The sequence below is a fragment of the Ranitomeya variabilis genome, chromosome 6 (genome assembly GCF_051348905.1).
Source record: "Ranitomeya variabilis isolate aRanVar5 chromosome 6, aRanVar5.hap1, whole genome shotgun sequence".
Lineage (NCBI taxonomy): Eukaryota > Metazoa > Chordata > Amphibia > Anura > Dendrobatidae > Ranitomeya > Ranitomeya variabilis.
Genome location: NC_135237.1, coordinates 454,785,054 through 454,808,085, shown reverse-complemented (window position 1 = coordinate 454,808,085; position 23,032 = coordinate 454,785,054). Strand labels below are relative to the sequence as shown.

The 23,032-nt window shown below is 40.8% G+C and overlaps 1 protein-coding gene across 1 annotated transcript in view; it reads right to left on the bottom strand.

The window, feature by feature from the left end:
- RP1 (RP1 axonemal microtubule associated) overlaps positions 1-23,032 on the bottom strand; it is a 729,254-nt gene that overhangs the window by 635,806 nt on the left and 70,416 nt on the right. The window contains exons 4-9 of the mRNA XM_077271713.1: positions 16,487-16,650; positions 14,206-14,292; positions 13,113-13,245; positions 2,356-2,507; positions 1,971-2,044; positions 1,570-1,650 (exon numbers count right to left, since the gene is read on the bottom strand). Coding sequence (XP_077127828.1) covers positions 1,570-1,650; positions 1,971-2,044; positions 2,356-2,507; positions 13,113-13,245; positions 14,206-14,292; positions 16,487-16,650 — 691 coding nt within the window. The remainder of the gene's footprint in view (positions 1-1,569; positions 1,651-1,970; positions 2,045-2,355; positions 2,508-13,112; positions 13,246-14,205; positions 14,293-16,486; positions 16,651-23,032) is intronic.

The following is a 23,032-nucleotide window of genomic DNA, read 5'->3' as shown; positions in this document are numbered from 1 at the left end:
AATAGCCTAAAATATGAAGAAGTATTAGCTATCTCTTATATTCCAAATCATAAAAGGGGTCAAATTCTTCAGCAGGATGGTTCTTTATCTCATACATCCATCTCTACACCAAAGTTCCTCCAGGTAAAAAAGATCAAGGTCCTCAAGGATTGGCCAGCCCAGCCACCAGACATGAACATCAATGAGCATGTTTGGGGTAGGATGAAAGAGGAAGCTTGGAAGACAAAACCAAAGAATCTAGATGAACTCTGAGAGGCACATAAGACTGCATTCTTTGCTATTCCCGATGACTTTATTAATAAATTGCATGAATCATTGTTGAACCGCATGGATGCAGTCCTTCAAGCTCATGGAAGTCACACAACACAAAATATTAAATATGACTCTAATAACACCATAACTTCATTCACCAATGTTATGCAACATATATTTGAATTTTAAGTTAATTATTTGTTTGAATATCGCATTACTTTCTGTGGGCGACAAAACTTTTGTCTTGCCAAAATCTGACAATTCTGTGTCCATTAACTGATCAATATTTCTGCATTGATGCCAATTTATTTTCTTAACCTAAAACACATTTTAGAGGGTTTCAGCTTTCAAAAGAATAATTTATACAACCGATGGATGAATTTAACATTAGGTTATAAGCTTTTATTTACAAAACATGGATAAGCGACATAACTTCTGTCAGGGAGTGTACGTACCACTTGTGGATGTCTGCATTTTCTTGGTTCAGTTTCCACTAATCCAGTAAATCAACTGTTTCAGAAACCCAAAGAACCAGAATCTTTTTCTTAGGAAAACATAGCTGTTATCTAATTCTTTTAAAAAACTAATTGCATTTTTTTTTTCAGAGACAATGTTAAGAAAACGATTTTGGTGTCTTGGATTTCTGAAATATATGAAGGCTTCACATTCTATGAGAAGGCGATCTGTGCTAAAATTAGCACCAATTTCAGTCTTTATGGCTACAATCCCATGGAGCATACTTTTTGTGGACATTTAGCAGTTGAGGTTATTACTAATACGCGGAACAGTTTATACTGTTGTGGATATCATCGCGAAAAAGCTTCAATCCAAAGGGTGAAACTTGCACCTACATCAACAGCATAAATTGAGATGCTCCAGACCTCTAACCGCGGCTTCTGTCAGTTTACTTCTTAGAATCCCATTCACGTTGCTTACACTGTAAAATGCAGCAGATTTTCTGCAAGCGAATATGCTGTGAATAATTAGCCTAAGAATGGTAAATCTGCCAGATGAATGTTGGATAAAACCTTCTGCTGAAAATTCCCAACCTCTTTTCTTGCCACTTTTCATTAGTGGTGAACTTTTAAATTGGAACTTACGCAAATATGGTTTTGATCCAAAATTTCTAATGGTCTTTATGACACAAAACTAGAGCAAAACTCAGTAAATTCTTAAACAAGGGCTTTTAAAGAGGCTGTAGTGAGAAAGACCAGATGGGAAAAGGCCTCATCTCAAACTTTGGTGTCAATGTACAAAGTATATAGTCATTAACTTTTTACAGAAAAAAGGTCAGAAATCAGAATTTTATTGACTGACCTGTTGCAGAGGAATGTATAGTCCTTATCTTTTACTTCATCGTGGACTATCACCTTCTCCAGGTACCAGCCATTCCCTGGAGTGATATATTGAACAAGGCAATATAATAAACTTTTGGACATTGTGATCATTCAGTAGAAAAAAATGTTAAAATTATCATTATACATTGTCATACATCGTTTTCAATAGAAAAAAATGTTAAAATTATCATCATACATCAACCCGTAGAAAAAAATGTTAAAACTATCATCATACATTGACCAGAGTAACGAGCACCCGAACATTTTAGTCCTCGCTCATCACTAGACATAACCCATTAATATTCTTGATTTGCTTTTCTATAGTGTACTGAAACTTTAATATTGAGTATTTAGCACATTGTTTTATGTTTCTTGCCTGATTCAAGTCCATCATGACCTATGATTACTGTGCGTAAATCACCAAGATGAACAGCTTCCAGAAATAAGGTATCAGTCTACAAAAATTAACAAAAAAAAGTAAATATTTTAAAATGACAGAAATATATACTTATGATCCATATATAATGATCTACATTACTATAGAGATCTGAGTGATCATGGACAATATTCCGTTATGTAAAACTAAATTATTCTATATTATTGGATTATCATAATCATACTGTAGCCATGTATGTAACAGAAATAACATATAAATATATAAAATATATAATATAAACAAATAGAAATACAAATAAAACACAGAAATAACTTAGAACAGAAGTAAAAAGTAACAGACCACAGTTATTTGTATGTGGCATGAACTTACTTGTCCTTTAATAAATGGCGTTGGCTTGTTTGATTTGTACAGTTGTCTGGAGCCTGAGTCTCCATATTGCCCCTGCAGTGATATATACACATTGGCTTCTGTCCCAGCGTTCCACAGATCACCAGTCACCACCTCCATTTTGTAATTTGTCACTTCAATGAAAAATACAGAAATATATATACACATATGTAAAAATATAAGAATACGCATGAAAAATAACAAGGCACTAACCACTTCTGCTAAGGCAGGAGAGGACACAGACAGAAAAGTGCCCCCTATAACAGTGATGGCGAACCTATGACACGCGTGTCAGTGCTGACACGCGTAGTCATTTTCAGTGACACGCCGGCCGCGGCCCCATAGAAATTGCTTCTTTCCCAGGGTCTGAAGGAGAGGAAACTCCCTCGGTGAGGTCCAGGCTGCGTCGGAGAGGTGAGTATAGCAATATTTTTTATTTTAATTCTTTATTTTACACATTAATGTTGTTTCGATACCGATACCACAAAAGTATCGGATCTCGGTATCGGAATTCCGATACAGCAAATATCGGCCGATACCCGATACTTGCGGTATCGGAATGCTAAACAATGGCATCCGATCCGATTTTTTATCGGATCGGATGCCATGCAGGAGGTCTGTGGGTCCAAACAACAGAGCTCCGGTGCAGAGCGTCTAGGCCTGGGACTTCCGGTAGGCCAGGCGCAGCTCCCGGAAGTCCCAGGCCTCTGCGTCGGATCTGTGTTGTTTGGGCGGCATTGCACTGCTCCCTGCTGCGCCGGCCAGAAGTCCCAGGCTGCACTTCTGAGGCCTGAGGAGATCGCTGTCTGGAGGCCCTGTGATCGCTGTCTGGAGGCCCTGTGATAGCTGTCTGGAGGCCCTGTGATTGCTGTCTGGAGGCCCTGTGATAGCTGTCTGGAGGCCCTGTGATCGCTGTCTGGAGGCCCTGTGATTGCTGTCTGGAGGCCCTGTGATTGCTGTCTGGAGGCCCTGTGATTGCTGTCTGGAGGCCCTGTGACTACTACAGCAACCATCATCCAGTGAACTGTGGGGTGTCATTGGCCATTACTGAGATAAGTGAGAGGGAGCGCAGTGATGGCGAACCTGTGGCAGTCCAGCTGTTGCAAAACTACAATTCCCATCATGGCTGGCCATTCAAAGCAAAGGCTTTGGCTGTGAAGACATGATGGGAATTGTAGTTTTGCAACAGCTGGAGTGCCACAGGTTCGCCATCACTGGAAGAATTCCCCCTCCCCCTCACTTATCTTAGTTCACGGCACCCCACACAAGTTAAATAATAGCAAGACCAACAAAAGAAACCAACTGACAGATGAACAAAGAAGTCACTAAGCAGGTAAGTTAATTCTAATTATACATATTTGTTATTTAAACTATACATGTCGCAAAATTATGGTTTTTTATCAAGGTGACACACCACCCAAGTTATGTTCGGTTTTTTGGCGAATTTTGACACACCGAGCTCAAAAGGTTGCCCATCACTGCCCTATAAGAATACAATACATAGGTACCGTACTTTCGAGTCCAAAAACTCATCATAATGCACAATTCCACCTGCCAGAAGGTGTTCTGTGCCCCCTTAACTTTTTAGCCCCTCTGCACAGGTTGCACCAATGGTTGTCCGCCTCTGTACTAACCAATGGTATCTATTCAGAAAAAGTAGAGCAACATCATTTTAAAAATATCTTCACTGAACAATTCTCGAAACAATGTCTTCAAAATTGTCATCTACGATGTAGGAGTCAAAGAAGGCTTAAAAATAGTTGATACATGAGCACAAATTACTATTGCAGTTCCACAACAACTACATTCAGGCCTGAGTCACACTAGAGAGGAATATGGATGAGTGTTATGCGATAAAAAATCGCATAGCACTCGGACCAATGTTAATCTATGGGGCAGCTCCCATCATCCGTTTTTTTCTTGGCCATATTATATGTGCGAGTGAAATCGCAGCATGCTGCGTTTTGCACCGTATATCGGCAGAGACTTGCCAATGCAAGTCTGTGGGTGCGAGAAAAACTCGCACACCACATGAACCATCAGTGTGACTTGCAAGAAATACGCATCGGTGTCCTTTGAAAAGCTGGCAATTCAGTGCGGTGTACAGTAAAATCACACTGATAGCTTACAATAGAATAGATAGAATAAAAATATACACATAGTATACGCATATATATACAGTATATATATATATATATATATATATATATATATATATATATATATATATATATATATATATATATATACCATTGACACACATACAGTATATATATATTTTTAGATTTCATAGAGAGATATTAGAAAAGCCGGTAATTCATTTGTCGGCTTCTGTAATATCATTGCAGAAGTCGACAGGATAGGAGACATGGTTTACATACAGTAAACCATTGCAGAACAGTTAGATTTATATACCCTGCTCAAAAAAATAAAGGCAACACTAAAATAACACATCCTAGATAATACTGAATGAAATATTTCAGTTGCAAATCTTTATTCAATTAAATAGTGGAATGTGTTGAGAACAATAAAACATAAAAATGATCAATGTAAATCAAAATGAATATCCCATGGAGGTCTGGATTTTAAATGATAATCAAAATCAAAGTGGAAAATCAAATTACAGGCTGATCCAACTTCAGTGGAAATGCCTCAAGACAAGGAAATGATGTTCAGTTGTGAGTGTGATGCCTCCATGTGCTTGTATGACCACCCTACAATGCCTGGGCATGCTTCTGATGAGGCGGCGGATGGTCTCCTGAGGGATCTCCTCCCAGACCTGGACTAAAGCATCCGCCAAGTTCCGGACAGTCTGTGGTGCAACGTGACTTTGGTGGATGGTGCGAGACATGATGTCCCAGATGTGTTCAATCTGATTCAGGTCTGGGGAACAGGCGGGCCAGTCCATAGCTTCAATGCCTTCATCTTGCAGGAACTGCTGACACACTCCAGCCACATGAGGTCTGGCATTGTCCTGCATTAGGAGGAACCCAGGGCCAACTGCACCAGCATATGATCTCACAAGGGGTCTGAGGATCTCATCTCGGTACCTAATGGCAGTCAGGCTACCTCTGGCGAGCACTTGGAGGGCTGTGCAGCCCTCCAAAGAAATGCCACCCCACACCATTACTGACACACTGCCAAACCGGTCATGCTAAAGATGTTGCAGGCAGCAAATCGCTCTCCACGGCATCTCCAGACTCTGTCACATCTGTCACATGTGCTCAGTGTGAACCTGCTTTCATCTTTGAAGAGCACAGGGCACCAGTGACGAATTTGCCAATCCTGATGTTCTGTGGCAAATGTCAATTGTCCTGCACGGTGTTGGGCTGTGAGCACAACGCCCATCTGAGGACGTCGGGCACTCAAACCATCCTCATGGAGTCGGTTTCTTACTGTTTGTGCAGACACATGCAAATTTGTGGCCTGCTGGAGGTCATTTCGCAGGGTTCTCGCAGTGCTCCTCCTGTTCCTTCTTGCACAAAGGCTGAGGTAGCAGTGCTGCTGCTGGGTTGTTGCTCTCCTGTGGCCCCCTCCACGTCTCCTGGTGTACTGGCCTGTCTCCTATTAGCACCTCCAGCCTCTGGATACTACGCTGACAGACACAGCAAACCTTCTTGCCACAGCTCGCATTGATGTGCCATCCTAGATGAGCTGACACTACCTGAGCCACTTGTGTGGGTTGTAGAGTCCATCTCATGCTACTACGAGTGTGAAAGCACAACCAACATTCAAAAGTGATCAAAACATAAGCCAGAAAGCATTGGTACTGAGATGTGGACTGTGGTCCGCACCTGCAGAACCACTCCTTTATTGAGTGTCTTGATAATTGCCAATAATTTCCATCTATTGTCCATTCCATTTGCACAACATCATGTGAAACTGATTGTCAAACAGTGTTGCTTCCTAAGTGGATAGCTTGATTTCACAGAAGTTTGATTTACTTGGAGTTATAGTCTGTTAAGTGTTCTCTTTATTTTTTAGCAGTCTATGTCAGTGACTAATACTATTAGTAGTATGTGTGTGTAAAATTTGGGACCTGTCTGTATTTAATTAAAGAATGTTTTCATTTAAAAAACTGGCGTGGGCCCCCACGCAATTTTCTGTGCCAGAGAGGGAAAGCCAGTGACTGAGATCAGATATTAATAGCCTAGAAAGTGACCATGGTTATTGGCCCCGCCCTGGCTAAAATCATCTGCCCCCAGCCACCCCAGAAAAGATGAATCTGTAAGATGTGCCAATTCTGGCACTTAGCCTCTCTCTTCCCACTGCCCTGTAGGGGTGGCATATGGGGTAATAAGGAGATAATGTCACCTTTGCATTGTAAAGTGACATTAAGCCGGCTTAGTAATGGAGCGGTGTCAATAAGACACCTATCCATTACTAATCCTATAGTTTGTAAAGGGTTAAATAAACACACACATGCAGAATAAAGTCTTTTAATGAAATAAAACACTAAACACTGTTTGACCATTTTATTGTTACTGGTAATCCATTGTCATGTCGGACGCTGTTCACACTAGGGCGTCCGACAGACAGCGGTAATTCCACATACGTCCACTATATGCTCAGTGGCGTCGGCTAGACTTTATCCAGCTTGCTCGGGGTTAATCTAGCTGGTAATTTGGTTGGAGGCTGGGTCACGCCCACGGCCTTTAACCCCTTCCCGACATGTGACGGTATAGTACGTCACATGTCGGGACCCCCGCTTTGATGTGCGCTCCGGCGGTGAGCGCACATCAAAGTCGCGACATGTCAGCTGTTTTTTACAGCTGACATGTGCGCGCAATAGCGGCGGGTGAAATCGCGATCACCCGCCGCTATTAACTAGTTAAATGCCGCTGTCAAACTCAGACAGCGGCATTTAACTACCGCATCCGGCAGTGCGGCCGGATATGAGCGCATCGCCGACCCCCGTCACATGATCGGGGGTCGGCGATGTGTCAGGAAGGTAACCATAGAGGTCCTTGAGACCTCTATGGTTACTGATTGCCGGTGGCTGTGAGCGCCACCCTGTGGTCGGCGCTCACAGCACACCTGCAAATCTGCTGTGTAGCAGCGATCTTATGATCACTGCTGCATAGCAGAGCCGATCGGGCTGTGCCTGCTTCTAGCCTCCCATGGAGGCTATAGAAGCATGGCAAAAGTAAAAAAAAAAAGTTTTTAAAAATGTGAAAAAAATAAAAAAAATATAAAAGTTTAAATCACCCCCCTTTCGCCCCAATCAAAATAAATCAATAAAAAAAAAAACAACCTACACATATTTGGTATCGCCGCGTTCAGAATCGCCCGATCTATCAATAAAAAAAAAGCATTAACCTGATCGCTATATGGCGTAATGAGAAAAAAATTCGAAACGCCAGATTTACGTTTTTTTGGTCGCCACGACATTGCATTAAAATGCAATAACGGGCGATCAAAAGAACGTATCTACACCAAAATGCTATCATTAAAAACGCCAGCTCGGCACGCAAAAAATAAGCCCTCACCTGACCCCAGATCACGAAAAATGGAGACGCTACGAGTATCGGAAAATGGCGCAATTTTGTTTTGTTTTGTTTTTTGCAAAGTTTGGAATTTTTTTTCACCACTTAGGTGAAAAATAACCTAGTCATGTTAGGTGTCTATAAACTCGTAGTGACCTGGAGAATCATAATGTCAGGTCAGTTTTAGCATTTAGTGAACCTAGCAAAATAGGCAAGCAAAAAACAAGTGTGGGATTGCACTTTTTTTGCAATTTCACTGCACTTGGAATTTTTTTCCCGTTTTCTAGTACACGACATGCTAAAACCAATGATGTCGTTCAAAAGTACAACTCGTCCCGCAAAAAATAAGCCCTCACATGGCCAAATTGACGGAAAAATAAAAAAGTTATGGCTCTGGGAAGGAGGGTAGCGAAAAACGAAAATGGAAAAACGGAAAAAGCTCCGGGGGTGAAGGGGTTAAATAGTCGTGCTGGACTTTGGGCGTCGCCGATTATAGCTTGTGCTTTGTGCCTAGTGATTCTGGTCTGGAGTGGTGTCCTTGTTGTAGGAATATCGTATCTGGTGGTGCATTATCCTTTGTCATATTCCTCCTTCCTATATTTGTATTTGTTTTGCACTGTGCACATTATAGTGTATTCCTGTGTGTCTACCGCCCAACGGCGAAATTCAGAACAAAAATCCTCCGCCATTCGCTCCCCCTGGCGGAGAGCATGTATTTTAGATTCTGCTAGAGCCAATCTGTCAGGATCATCATATATGAGTCCAAGAGCAGAAAAAAAACTCTCCACTGAGTTTAATGCAGCTGAATCAGAAGGTAATGAAAACGCCCATGCTTGGGGATCTCCATTCAGTAATGACAAAACCAAGCCCACACGCTGAGCCTCATTACCTGAGGAAATCGGGCGCATACGAAAATATAATTTGCAAGCTTCACGGAAAACAACAAATTTACTGCGTTCCCCAGCAAATCTCTCAGGTAAAGGGATTTTTGGCTCTGCAACTCTACCTGCAGTTTCCACTTGCACATTAGACACCACAAGACCCTGTTGCTGAACTGCCCCCTTCAATTCAGTGACCTGTAAGGACAGCGCCTCCAACTGGCGGGTTATGGAAGTCATGGGATCCATGACATATAAACAAACACTTTTTTTTTCTTTTTGGGCCGATTATAATGTCACGGGAGTACTGGGTAGACTAAGGCTGGTTACCTGGGCCCCTGCGATTTCCCTTAGGCTAGGGAAACCCTGTCTATCCCTTTCCCAGAAGTTACACTAAAGGTGTGCATGTCTGGGCCGCCAGGCCTGACCCTGTCTCCTGTTTCAGCCCTAAGCTGAAACCACCACCCGCAACCCGCCACCCAGTGAAGAGACCACACACCAATCCCCACAGAAAGCACAGACAGGGAAAACTGAAAAACGCACCACGCCGCAGACACACAGGAATACACTATAATGTGCACAGGGCAAAACAAATACAAATATAGGAAGGAGGAATATGACAAAGGATAATACACCACCAGATACGATATTCCTACAACAAGACCACCACTCCAGACCAGAATCACTAGGCACAAAGCACAAGCTATAATCGGCGACGCCCAAGTCCAGCACGACTATTTAAAGGCCGTGGGCGTGACCCAGCCTCCAACCAAATTACCAGCTAGATTAACCCCGAACAAGCTGGATAAAGTCTAGCCGATGCCACTGAGCGTGTAGTGGATGTATGTGGAATTACCGCTGTCTGTCAGACGCCCTAGTGTGAACAGCGTCCGACATGACATCCATGCAAAGCCCTTGATCTCCTGTAGTAAATGAAAAAATAACAAACCAACAATATACCCATACCTGTCCGGCGTACAGTCAGTCCCATGGTGTAATCCATATCTGGGGTATATATAACATTTACAACTGGGAGTGGTGCTAATGCGACCGGCCCGGCTGTAAACTACTGGGGAATAAATGAAATGCTGGGAGTGGAGCTTCAGTGACTAGCAGTGACGTCACTGAAGCTGTGCTCCCCCACAGACTGAGTTCAGATAAACTCTTGAGCATGGGCAAATCAGCTAGCATTGCTCCGGCAATGAGCCTGCACCTTTTCCGGCACATGACAGCTGATCTGATCAGCTGACATGTGCCCAGAACAGCCGCAGGTGGAATCGCGATTCACCCACAGCTGTCAACATGTTAAGTGTCACTGTCAAATGCTGACAGCAACATTTAACATGCACGTGCAGGAAGCGCATCATCACCTCCCATCGGCTCCCGTGTCACATGACCACGGGTCGCCGATAGGTTGGTGTGACAAGCCGGAGTCAGCAGGAGACCCGTGTGGTTGTCATTGCCGGATCTTTATGAATGCGGACTGCAGCCCTACTCTATGCAGCAGAGGCGATCGGACAAGTGCAGCTTCGAGTCTCCTGTAGAGACTATTTAAGCAAGTAAAAAGTAAAAAAAAAATGTTTTTAAAAATATTTAAAAAAATAAAAAATATATAAAAGTTCAAATCACCCCCTTTTCACCCCATTCAAAATAAAACAATAAAAAAATCAAATATACACATATTTGGTATCACTGCATTCAGAATCGCCCAATCTATCAATATAAAAAAATAAAAATCCAAATGGGAAATGACATAGCAAGAAAAAAAAATCAAAACACTAGAATTAAGTTTTTTTGTTTGCTGCAACATTGCAATAAAATGCAATAACAGATGATCATACACCAAAATGATATCAATAAAAACATCAGATCGACACGCAAAAAATAAGCCCTCACCCAGCCCCAGATGCCGAAAAATGGAGACGCTACGGGTCTTGGAAAATGGCAACTTTTGTTTTTTACAAACTTTGGAATATTTTTTTCACCACTTAGATAAAAAAGAACATAAACATGTTTGGTGTCTATGAACTCGCAATGACCTGGAGAATCATAATGGCAGGTCAGTTTTAGCATTTAGTGAACCTAGCAAAAAAGCCAAACAAAAAACAAGTATGGGATTGCACCTTTTTTTGCAATTTCACAGCACTTGGAATTTTTTTCTCATTTTCTATTACATGGCATGGTAAAATAAATGGTGGCATTCAAATGTATAACTTGTCCCGCAAAAACCAAGCCCTCACATGGCCATATTCACAGAAAAATAAAAAAGCTATGGCTCTGGGAAGAAAAGGAGCAAAAAATGAAAATGCAAAACCAAAAATACCCCTGGTCGATAAGGGGTTAAATACATTCAGTTGTGGAATTTATTTTTATTCCAAGATCTATTAATTAAAAAAAACTTTGTTCTTGGGAAAATATCTTTAAGGGTAAGTTCACACTGGGCGGTTTTCAGTGGTTTTTTTCTGCAGCAAGACCTGGTTTTCCTTGGGTTCTCTTGCATTTTTTGCGGCAGTTGTGGCATGCTAAATTTGTCTCTTGTGCATGCCGATAAAGTTTAGTGTTGAAAAAAAAAGTCCTATTCTATAGAATCGGATTTTGGCACAAAAAACGCAGCAAAATATGACACCTGCGTTTTTGGTGCATTTTTACAGCGTTTTTTCACCACCCATTCAAATCAATGGGTGAAAAACGCTGAAACAAGTGACATGCTCTATGTCCAAAAAATCATGCAAAGCACAAAATACTGATGCTAAAAAAACAATGTGTGTGCATGAGATTTCTGAAATCTCATTGGCTTTGCTGGTACTATAAAATACAGCTGAAAATTAGCATTAAAAAAGCAGCCAAAATGCATAATGTGAACTCAGCCTAAATCCTCCTCTTGTACCTTGTACCATACCTCGTTCCTTTAAGGGATCAATGACACTAGCGCATAAAAAATGGGTCCCATTCTCATCCAGTAGATTGGCATAATTTTTTCCTCATAAGAAAACGTGAGGGAAAAACAGGTATAACCACTTATAAAAACGGTATCCTTTATTGTAGATCCATTAAAATCAGTTCTGTCGGCTCATAAAGACATCTCTGATGCGTTTCCAGCATTTCAAAACACCCCCAGTCACAGAGATATTGTCAATGCTATGGGAGAAACTATTTAAAACCATGATCAATGGATCAGAAATAATGATGCATAATATATTCCCTTTCATTATCATATGCCATATTCCATCGTATATACGTCATTGATAGAATACCATCTTGCCGTTTCGGAATTTCATTCCGTTCATCTGTTTTAAATTCATCCTAAGGATCCAATACATTTCTTCTAAGAACTTTTGCCAGTCTCCATCCCTTACTGGACAGGTAACCTTTTCAATCCCATAACAATTTAAACTCTTTAAATGTAAGCATTTCTCTGAAATCTATTGTCAACCCCGAATAAGTGGTATTATTTATAATAATACATTTATTAATATGTTCAGATAATTTTTTCTTTAATTTCCTAGTTTTGCATCCAATTATAACATAAATTACATGCTGTACACTCCATGCAATAAATTATGTGACTAGAATCACAATTAATATATGTCCTTATGTCATATTTCCTAACCTCTGGCAGGGCTATAGATTTCTTCTTTTTACTAAATGGACATGCACTGCATTTTTTGCCGCAACTCTAATAACCTTTTTGTGGCAGCCAGATGCCTTTTGTGCATTAAGATTCTGTATATAAACTAGGGAAAAGTATATTTCCCAAGGTATTACCTTTCCTAGCCATTTTTCTATACCCATCATCCAAAATTTTGCTTAATAAGGTGTCTTGATTACTGATGATGACTGAACTTGCTTGGATAACGTGTCATCTGGGCATGCTCGGGTGCTATCCAACAGAGCAGCTCTTCCGCTTCCTCAGGTTTCCGGGCTGCTCTGTCAATGGAGCATCAGTGCAGACGTCATGCTGATTGACAGCCAAGTTCCCACAGTTAGGCATCAGGGATCTGCCTGTCAGTCAACATGACATGTTCAGCCCGTCAGCAGAGCAGAGTGGAATAGGACCCTCTGCTCTGTCGACATGATGTCAGCAGAAGCCCTGACAGGAGTGGTCTGTGACCGCTCCGTGCCAGCAGAGATCTGAGCGGGGCAGAAGAGGCAGGAAATTAGCAACTATCTGTCAGTTAGTTTTTAGGCCCATTGTAAAAAATTAACATAGTCCTGTATAAACCTTTTAATGTATTTGTATTTATGGTATTAGTAACTAACATGATGCCATAATCGATAGCTCTATTGATTCTTGTTTAAAGAAGGTTAGTGTCTGATGTACCAGCCTGTGACAGGATAACTCAAGTCATTCTTGTAGAAGTAAAAATGTAGTTACCCGAGAGCTTGGAATGACCCTGTCTTGGCACAGGAACCTCCCTGCAGATTTCCCCATCATCCTTGTCACGTGAAAGCCAGCGATTTACTTTGATGCAGAATTGTTCTTTTGAAAAAATATTTAACAGCTGCACCTGTAGTGTAAAATGCATTATCGAATCATGTTCATTTATTGCAGTGTCCTTAGAGGTGGTCTGCGCCCATACCGTTTCATTTTTTATTATGCAAACATCCTTCCCATAAAACATTTCAACTAGGAGAATATAGGGTTTTCTCATGGAGCCCTTACAGGATTTTCCCACAAGACTGTCCATATGTAGTCTAAGTTATCTTTGTCTTAAGGCGGCCAAATACTTTACATGCTGTTGACTAAACAATTGCGTGATTGATTGATAGCTATTCCAAACTGTTCCAAGATATGCATCATTTCTCTATAGAGAGGCGAATAAGATACTGACAATCACCTCTAATGGCCGCTTATCTGCATGACAACATGCTCGAACCTTTATTCCAACAAGCCAACAACATCTGGAGTTAGTGGACAGTTGTGTCATCCCAATACTCATTAGATATAATTGGTTAAGGCCGGTTTCACATTTGCGTTTGTAGGAGCTGCGGAGGGCTGCGGACGTCCTCCGTGAAGCCCCGCCCTCGGCCGCACCTCCGCCGCTAGCTCCGCCTCCGCAGCTCCTACAAACGCTAGTGTGAAACTAGCCTAAATTGGATCTGTTCAGCATTTAATGTATATGACTATCTTTAGATGGGAAGAAGAACCCAAAAAATACATTTAGGTTAGTGTTTAATACCCAAGAGCCCATTGGGGGAATTGTAATGTTTGGATATGTTAATAACATAAGGCTAGATTTATATCAGATGTAAAATTGTGTTTTTAAATGAAAAGTATGACAAGTATTGGACTGAAATCTCAGCACTAGTAGAAGTGAGCATGAGGAAGCATATCCATTTCCTTTTCTATTATAAAATGTATTAAGGGTTTATACAGACAACACGTTCTGAATTGAATTTTCAATGTAGTCATTCTTAATGGTACTAGACATGTTCTATAAGCTTTTACTGATATAGTTAATAATTACCTCTTCACAGTGCCATCCTGGGGAATCTCCAGAATTTGTGTGCCCTATTCGTATTTTATACACTTCTCCAATGTCTCCTATGCTAATCTAAGGGAAAGAAAATGAAGACGATCTAAAGACATCAATGTTTCCATTCCTGTCATAACCAATTTAAATAAGTGAATTTCAGAAGAGCCTTTTAAACAAGCCCTGTCGGCTCTCCTGACATGTCAGTTTTAGTAAGTACTTGAAGTCTTCATGAAATCATTTTTGGATTTCTTTATTTAACATCTCCGAGACAATCAGACATTGTGAAATCAGTGCTGACAGTATCAGGATGTGTGAGGATACAACCCATTGACCAGGATAATGGTAACTCCCTGTTGTCAATTTTTTTGTGCATTTCCAAGACAAGCAGCACAAAAGGCAGATTTACTAATCTAAATCTACCAGAGTCCGCGGATGATTTACATGTGTCTTATGTTTCTTTTGCTACATTTACTATGTGCTTTCGGATAATTATTGGTTATGTGGTATTACCTACAATAAAAGATGAAGCTTAAAGCACCACTCCAATGTTTTTTTTATGTCAGCGCAGGACTGGTGTCCCTAATGTAATTTCCTGACCCTAGTATTACACTTACCTGCCACTGTCTTCAGCTGTTCCTGGTGCCACTCCGGTCCCAACCCACCATCTTGTGGCTAGACATGACAGAATCTTTCAAGATTCAATTTGGATTGGCGAACATCCTGACGTTTTCCGAACATGTTTGTCAAATGGTTCGACGAACATACCCTCATTGATTTCAATGAGAGGCAAAACCAAATGCATAGACACCTTCAGGGGGCTAAAAATCTGCCAAAACAGCTAAAATTAGGGGCAGACGCCAGGAAAACTGGCATCAATTGATCCATCAATTGAGCTATAAATAAATAATTTAAAAAAATATTGACCTGGGTTTCCCCTGTATTTTTGATAACCAGCCGGGCAAAACTGACACCCTCAACTGTCAGCATTAGCTAGGCTAGTTATCAAGAATAGAGGGGTCCCCGCACTTTTTTAAAATCTTTAAATAAATCATTTAAAAAATGGTGTGGGATCCCCCCCAATTTTGACAACCAGCCAAGCTAAAGCTTACAGCTAAGGGCTGGTATTCTCATGCTGGAAAGGGGCCATGGATATTTCCCCCAGCCTAAAAATAACAGCCTGCAGCCACCCCAGAAAAGGTGCACTGAGTTGGAGGGCATGGGGGACTTGACAGGTTCATAGACGTGTTTACAGAACTATGCCAGGGAACAGGGGAATAGAATGGTATATTTGGAAATATTAAGAATTATTTACTATTTCTCCATTTTTTTCAATATCGTTTAGTTCGGGAGCGATGAAAAAAAATCTTTGAATCTACAGTATATAGGATAGGATTTACCATTCACTGATATACTTGAATAATCGGATTTGGACTGGTGCTCACTTACAGAGTGTCTATCTCTTTATTGTATTACGGTATGTGACTCTCCTCTTTCATGTGGTTATTATGGTTTCATATCATTGTATTATTTACCTCCTAGCTGTGTAGCAATTACTCTGTATAGTATTAGTGATTCCCCATGTACTCATGCACATCTCAGTAGAGCGCAATAGGGCACTTCAGGATTAGCTGCCGTATAGCCGGGCGCCACATCGCTTCTCCCCATACAGGGGTACAGCACAGAGTATTATAGGGCACATTAGGGTACATATATATCTATACAATAGCCTTTTTTATGTCTTCCATATTGTGCGTCTTCTGTCTGTTAGGATTTTTGACATTTTTAAGGCAATTTAAATAAAATTTGGAATATACATACTAGGTTTCTCTATGATTTTCCACTGACTCAGACCTTGTAGCTGATTATTTTTCTATATATTCATTTTCGGACTTGACAGGTTCTTTTTAAAGAGGTTGTCCTGGACTTTTATATTACTGGTCATCATTATAAAAGTCCAGGACAACCCTTGTAGCTTTTTTTTCCCGTTGATGGAATGGATCTCGGTGAGGGCTTGTGCTTTGCATGCAGAGCTGTAGTTTTTATTGTACAATTTTGGGGTACTTGCCATATTTTGATGCCTTTTTATGGATTTTTTTTTGCACATGCAGTACTTGAGAAACATCCATTCTAGTGTTCTGTTTGATATTTTGATTGTTCAACAGCAGCAATCACACATTGCTCAAATTACAGATGTTAGGTGCATGTGTCAGCTGCATATTGCATCCTCAGCTGGCTCTGACAAAACTGTGAGCATGCCTCTATGTATACATACATCAAATGTATCTTCATGGCCACTCTGGAATAGATGTTCTTCATTACTATACAGAAACACAGGAGTCGATGGCCTAAGATGTCCATAGAATATGATGTATACTTGAGATGTGGTTCCAGCACATGGCATTGCACTAGTGAACATAGATACTTTCCATTTTCCAGCTGAATGAATAAAAGGTAAAATCAAGATATAAGTGAATAGGTTGTTACTTATAGACATTCATCTACTATAAGTGGGATTAGCCTTTATTATTTGGATGAATATATAAACTGCTAGTATATTGTTATGTGTTAATAAAAGGAAATCTGTTAGTAAGATCAACTTTTCCCCACCCTCCAAACCACATGAAAATGCTAATTACTTGGGAATGCAGCAACAGACATAAATAAAGACAGATATAAAGGTATCAATTGATTTACATGTCAAAATGTCTTCTATCTGTTGCTGCATTTCCAAGTAATTAGCATTTCCATTCATATGTAAATTGGATATTAAGTTCATCAACATCTTTAGCTCCATTTAGCTTAGGATAAAGAGACTGGTGCTGAGTGGGAAGCCAATCTAGGGAGGAATTGACTAAGTGCTCTCTCATGCCAAGAGCACTTAATGCCTCAATTGCATTCAAATGAAAGTGCTAATGACTTAGAAATAAAGCAAGATAAAGGTATAAAAGTGTTGATAGATTTACAAGATAAAGGTGTAGATAGATTTACAAAATAAAGGTTTGTTTGTTTGTAAATTAAAAATACCATAAAATGGTAAAAAAAAAATAATAAAAAAGGGGAAAAAAAAAATAAAATAAATAAAGGTATACGGGTGTCGACAGATTTACATTTTAAAGACCTACATGCCCATCTTTGCAGTTTAGGAGAGTTGATCTTGCTTACAGACTTGCTTTTAAATCTATTTGATAGAGTAATTTTTACTTTTGGCTCTCTGTATAAAATTTGCTGATTTGTGATAGTAATTTGTAGTTCAGAAGAAATGTTTTTGGATGGAGACTATTCTCTTGAATGTTCTTTTCACTTTTTACTTTGATGAATCAGGGCCTAAGGGCTCATTTCCACATGCGAGGCACACGTCCGTGTCTCACATGTGGAAACCAAGCTGTGGAGCCGGCACTCCAGAGCGGAGCGTGCGGCCGCATAGGAACACATGGAGCTGCACAGCTCCGCTCCAAAGTGCCGGCGCCACAGCTTGGTTTCCACATGCGAGATACGGACGTGTGCCTCGCATGTGGAAATGAGCCCTTAGGGTACCGTCACACAGTGCCATTTTCATCGCTACGACGGCACGATTCGTGACGTTGCAGCGTCGTATAAGTATCGCTCCAGCGTCGTATACTGCGGTCACACGTTGCAATACACGGCGCTGGAGCGATAATTTCATGACGTATTTGCGATGTAGAAGCCGTTAGTTACTGTGCGCACATCGTATACAACCTGTGTCACACAATGCAATCATGCCGCCACAGCGGGACACTAGACGACGAAAGAAAGTTTCAAACGATCTGCTACAACGTACGATTCTCAGCGGGGATCCGGATCGCAGTAGCGTGTCAGACACAGTGATATCGTAAATGCATCGCTGGAACGTCACGAATCGTGCCGTTGTAGCGATCAAAATTGCACTGTGTGACGGTACCCTTAGTCTGGCACTGATACATCAGTGTTTACAGCAAAAAACTAGTGTAAAACACTTTCAAAAGTCAAATATTTGCATAGCATGAAGTTGCCCAAGTATTTTGCGACTTTTGGCATTTTCATGCCAGTTTCGGGAGTCTCTGCTAAAATGGATGGAACCGGAACTGAAAGTGGTATTGTTCACCTGACAAATTTAGCCAAAGTGGTGGCATATGTAACACCAGAAATGCTATTTCATTTACTCCTGACTGAGTAACATATATGCTTTTGATAAGATATGCCAAACTCATTAAGAGGCATACTCCTAATTTGGTGCATCTTATTCCTGCACACCACTCATTAAGACTGGTATGACTGGTATGTAAAATGACAGTCTTAAGGAATTGGGGTCTTAGTCTCCAAAATACTGCACAATAAATATGGTCAACAATAGAATATTTGATAATCGTGTAAATCGGGATACTGCTTGTACCACTTGGAGAAACGTTGTGTCTTTACTGTGTGTATTTTTTATGTAAATTAAATGATCCTCATTTTTTAAATCTGACCAGTTTCACTTTTTGAAGTAACAACTCTGGAAAGCTTCAACGGATCCCAGTGCTTCTGAGATTTTTTTTTCGTGACATATTGTTCTTCATTATAATGGCAATATTTATTCAATATGACTTGTGTTTATTTGTGAAAATATCAGAATATTGGCATAAATGTTGAAAATTTCAAAATTTTTAAAATTTCAATTCTTATGCCATTAAACCGCAGAGTTATGTCATACAAAATGGTTAATAAATAGTGATGAGCGAGTGTACTCATTGCTCGGGTTTTCCCGAGCACGCTTGGGTGGTCTCCGAGTATTTGTAACTGCTCGGAGATTTAGGTTTCGTTGCATCAGCTACATGATTTACAGCTGATAGACAGCTTGATTACATGTGGGTATTCCCTAGCAACCAGGCAACCCCCACATGTACTCAGGCTGGCTAGTAGCTGTAAATCATGCAGCTGAGTAAAAAAAAAACTAAATCTCCGAGCAGTTACAAATACTCGGAAACCACCCGAGCGTGCTTGGGAAAACCTGTGGAACGAGTACACTTGCTCATCAATATTAAAAAATAACATTTCCCACATGTCTACTTTTAGGCCTGTTTGATGCGTAAGTGGCTCCGGTACGTGTGGTGACAGTTTCCTCACATACCGGAGACACTGACACACGTAGAAACATTAAAATCAATGTGTCTCTGCACATGTCAGTGATTTTTCGCGGACCGTGTGTCCGTGCGCAAAACACGGAGACATGTCTGTGTTTCTCCGGCAGCACGGTCCGCAAAGCGTCACACGTGCACACGGAGAACAGTGTGAACTCTCCTCCATGTGCACGTACCGCTGCAGGAGAAACAGCGCTACAGTAAGCGCTGTCCCCCCTGCTTGTGGTGCTGAAGCTGGCATGCATTCCTTCTCACCAGCAGCGTTCGCTGGAGAGAAGGAATGAAAAATCTAGGGTTTTTTATTTTTTTGTGTTTAAAATAAAGTTCCTGGTAACCTCCCGCCTCCCACCCCCTGTGCGCCCGCCCGCTTGCATTAAAATACTCACCCAGCTCCCGCGATGCTTCCTCTCAGCGCCGGTCAGCTTGTCCTGTGTGAGCGGTCACGTGGTACCGCTCATTACAGTGATGAATATGCGGCTCCACCGCACCGCACGTGTGCCACACTGATGTGCCACGTGACCAAACGGACACGGATAACTCCGGTACTGATTTTTCCGGTACCGGAGTTATCTGGACGTGTGAGGCTGGCCTCAGGCAGCACAATTTTTAAAAGATAATTTTTTTGTTATGAAGTTAGAAGGGTTAAATGTTGGTCAGCAATTTCTCATTTTTCCAACACAATTTATAAAACCATTTTATTAGGGACACATCACATTTTGAAGTGACTTTGGTGGGGCCTATATGACAGAAAATACACAAAAGTTACACCATTCTAAAAATTGTACCCTGAAAAGTCCACAAAACGACATTGAAGAAGTTTATTAACCCTTCAGGTGCTTCACAGAAATTAATGCAATGTGAAAGAATAAATTACCATTTTACTTTTTTTTCACCAAAAAAGTCTAATTTTTTTGAATTTCACAAGGGAAACAGGAGAAAATGGACCACAAAATGTGGTATGCAAATTGTCCTGAATACGCCAATTTCCCATATGTGGGGAAAACTACTATTTGGGTGCATGGCAGGGCTCAAAAGGGAAGGAGCACCATTTGACATTTTAAATGCAAAAATGGCTGCAATCAGGAGTGGACGTCATGTCTCATTTGTATAGCCCCTGATGTATCTAAACAGTGCAAACCCCCCACAAGTGACCCCATTTTTGAAACTAGAACCTTCAAGGAATGTATCTAGATGTGTGGTAAGCACATTGAATCCCCAGGTAACATAGTAACATAGTTTTTAAGGTTGAAGGAAGACTTTAAGTCCATTTAGTTCAACCCATATCCTAACCTAACATGCCCTAACATGTTGATCTAGAAAAAGGCAAAAAAAAACCATGTGGCAAACAGTAAGCTCCACATTGGGGAAAAAATTCCTTCCTGACTCCACACACGGCAATCAGACTAGTTACCTGGATCAATGCCCTATCAAGGAATCTAATATGTATAACCTGTAACATTATACTATTCAAGAAAGTCATCCAGTCCCTTCTTAAATTTTAGTAATGAATCACTCATTACAACATCATACGGCAGAGAGTTCCATAGTCTCACTGCTCTTACAGTAAGGAATCCGCGTCTGTTATTATGATTAAACCTTCTTTCCTCCAGACGTAGAGGATGCCCCCTTGTCCCTGTCTCAGGTCTACGAGTAAAAAGATCATTAGAAATGTGTTTGTTCTGTCCCCTCATGTATTTATGCATTGTAATAAGATCATACCTTAGTCTTCATTTTTCCAAACTAAATAACCCCAAGTGTAATAACCTATTTTGGTATTGCAGACCCCCCAGTGCTCTAATAACCTTGGTTGCTCTTCTCTGCACCTGCTCTAGTTCAGCTATGTCTCTATTATACACCGGAGACCAGAACTGTGCACAGTATTCTAAGTGTGGTCGCACTAGTGACTTGTATAGTGGTAAAATTATGTTTTCCTCATGAGCATCTATGCCTCTTTTAATGCATCCCATTATTTTATTTGCCTTTGCAGCAGCTGCCTGACACTGGCCACTAAATGTGAGTTTGTCATCCACCCAGAGGTTCATAGCGTAGAGTTGTGAAAATAAAAACATGACATTTTTCCCCCAAAAATGTTCTTTTAGCCACTTTTTTTTATTTTCACAAGGCTTACAGGAGAAAATGGACCCCAAGATTTGTAGTGCAATTTCTTCTGAGTATGCCGATACCCCATAGGTGGGGGAAAATAACTGTTTGAGCGCATGGCAGGGCTCAGAAAGGAAGAAGAACCATTTGAATTTTTAAATGCAAACTTGGCTGGAATCAAGAGCGGACGCCAAGTCACGTTTGGAGAGCCCCTGATGTGCATACATAGTGGAAATTCCCCTCAAGGGACCCTAATTTGGAAAGTAGATAACTCAAGGACTCAAGGAATGTATCTTGATGTGTAATGAACACCTTAAACCCCCAGGTGCTCCACAGAAGTTTATAACGTAGAGCCGTGAAAATAATCATATTTTTCCCACAAAAATGTTTTTTTCAGCCTCATTTTTTTTTAATTTTCACAAGGATAACAGGAGAAAATGAACCATAAAATTTGTTGTGCAATGTCTTCTGAATACAGGAATATATGCTACTTTTGAGACACAGTGCAAAGCTCAGAAGGGAAGATGGGCCATATTGGAGTTCAGATTTTGCTCATGTGGTTTGTAGGTGCCATGTCACATTAGCAGAGCCCCTGAGGTGCCAGAAGAGCAGACACCCTCCATAACATACACCTCTCAATGAATTCATCTAGTGGTACAATTAGCATGTTGAGACCACATGTGACTTACATAAATTTATACCATTGGGTGGTGAAGAAAAAATAATTACATTTTTACCTCTAAAATGTTGTTTTAAAATGTTGTTTTAGACCCAAATTTCAAATTTTTATAGGGACTAATAGGAAAAAAATGGACCTCTCAGTTTGTTGTGCAATTTCTCCTGATTGAGCCAATACCCTACATGTAATCATGAGCTAGTTTTGAAGCACAATGCAAAGCTGAGAAGGGAAGGAGCACCATAGTATAGTGCAGATTTTGCTGTTATGGTTTTTGGGTGCCATGACCCCTGGGAGAGCCCCTAGGGTGCCAGAACAGCAGAACCCCCCATATGTGAGCCCATTTTACAAATTATACCTCTTTCTTAATCCATCTAGAGGTCCAGTGATCATATTGACACCATGGGTGTGTCATAGAATTTTATACCATTGGGCAGTGAAGAAAAAATAAATCAATTTATAGCACAAAGATTTTGTTTTAGCCCCAGATTGTATGTTTTTATATGAGGAAATGGGGAAAAATTGCATCAAAACTTGTCACACAATTTCTGCTGAACGTGGCAATACCCCATATGTGGCTGTACAGTACTGCTTAGCCACACGGAGAGACGCGGGAGGGGTGGAGCACTATTTGCCTCCTGGAGCACAGATTTTCCTAGAATAGTTTGCAGACTCCATATACAGAGCCACTAAGTGTGAAAAGAGCAGAATCCCCCTCAATTGACCTCGTTTTGCAAATTATACCCCTGCCAAACACGTGGATGCTAAATGTGGTTTAAGCACATTATGGCGCTAAGAAGGGTGAGGAGCATTTGGATTTGGGAGCACATAATTTGATGATTTTCTTTGGGAGGGCAAGGAGCTATTTCAGTTTTCCACAGCCTTTATACTACCAGTTATGTTGGAGGCCCTATATTTCCATTAC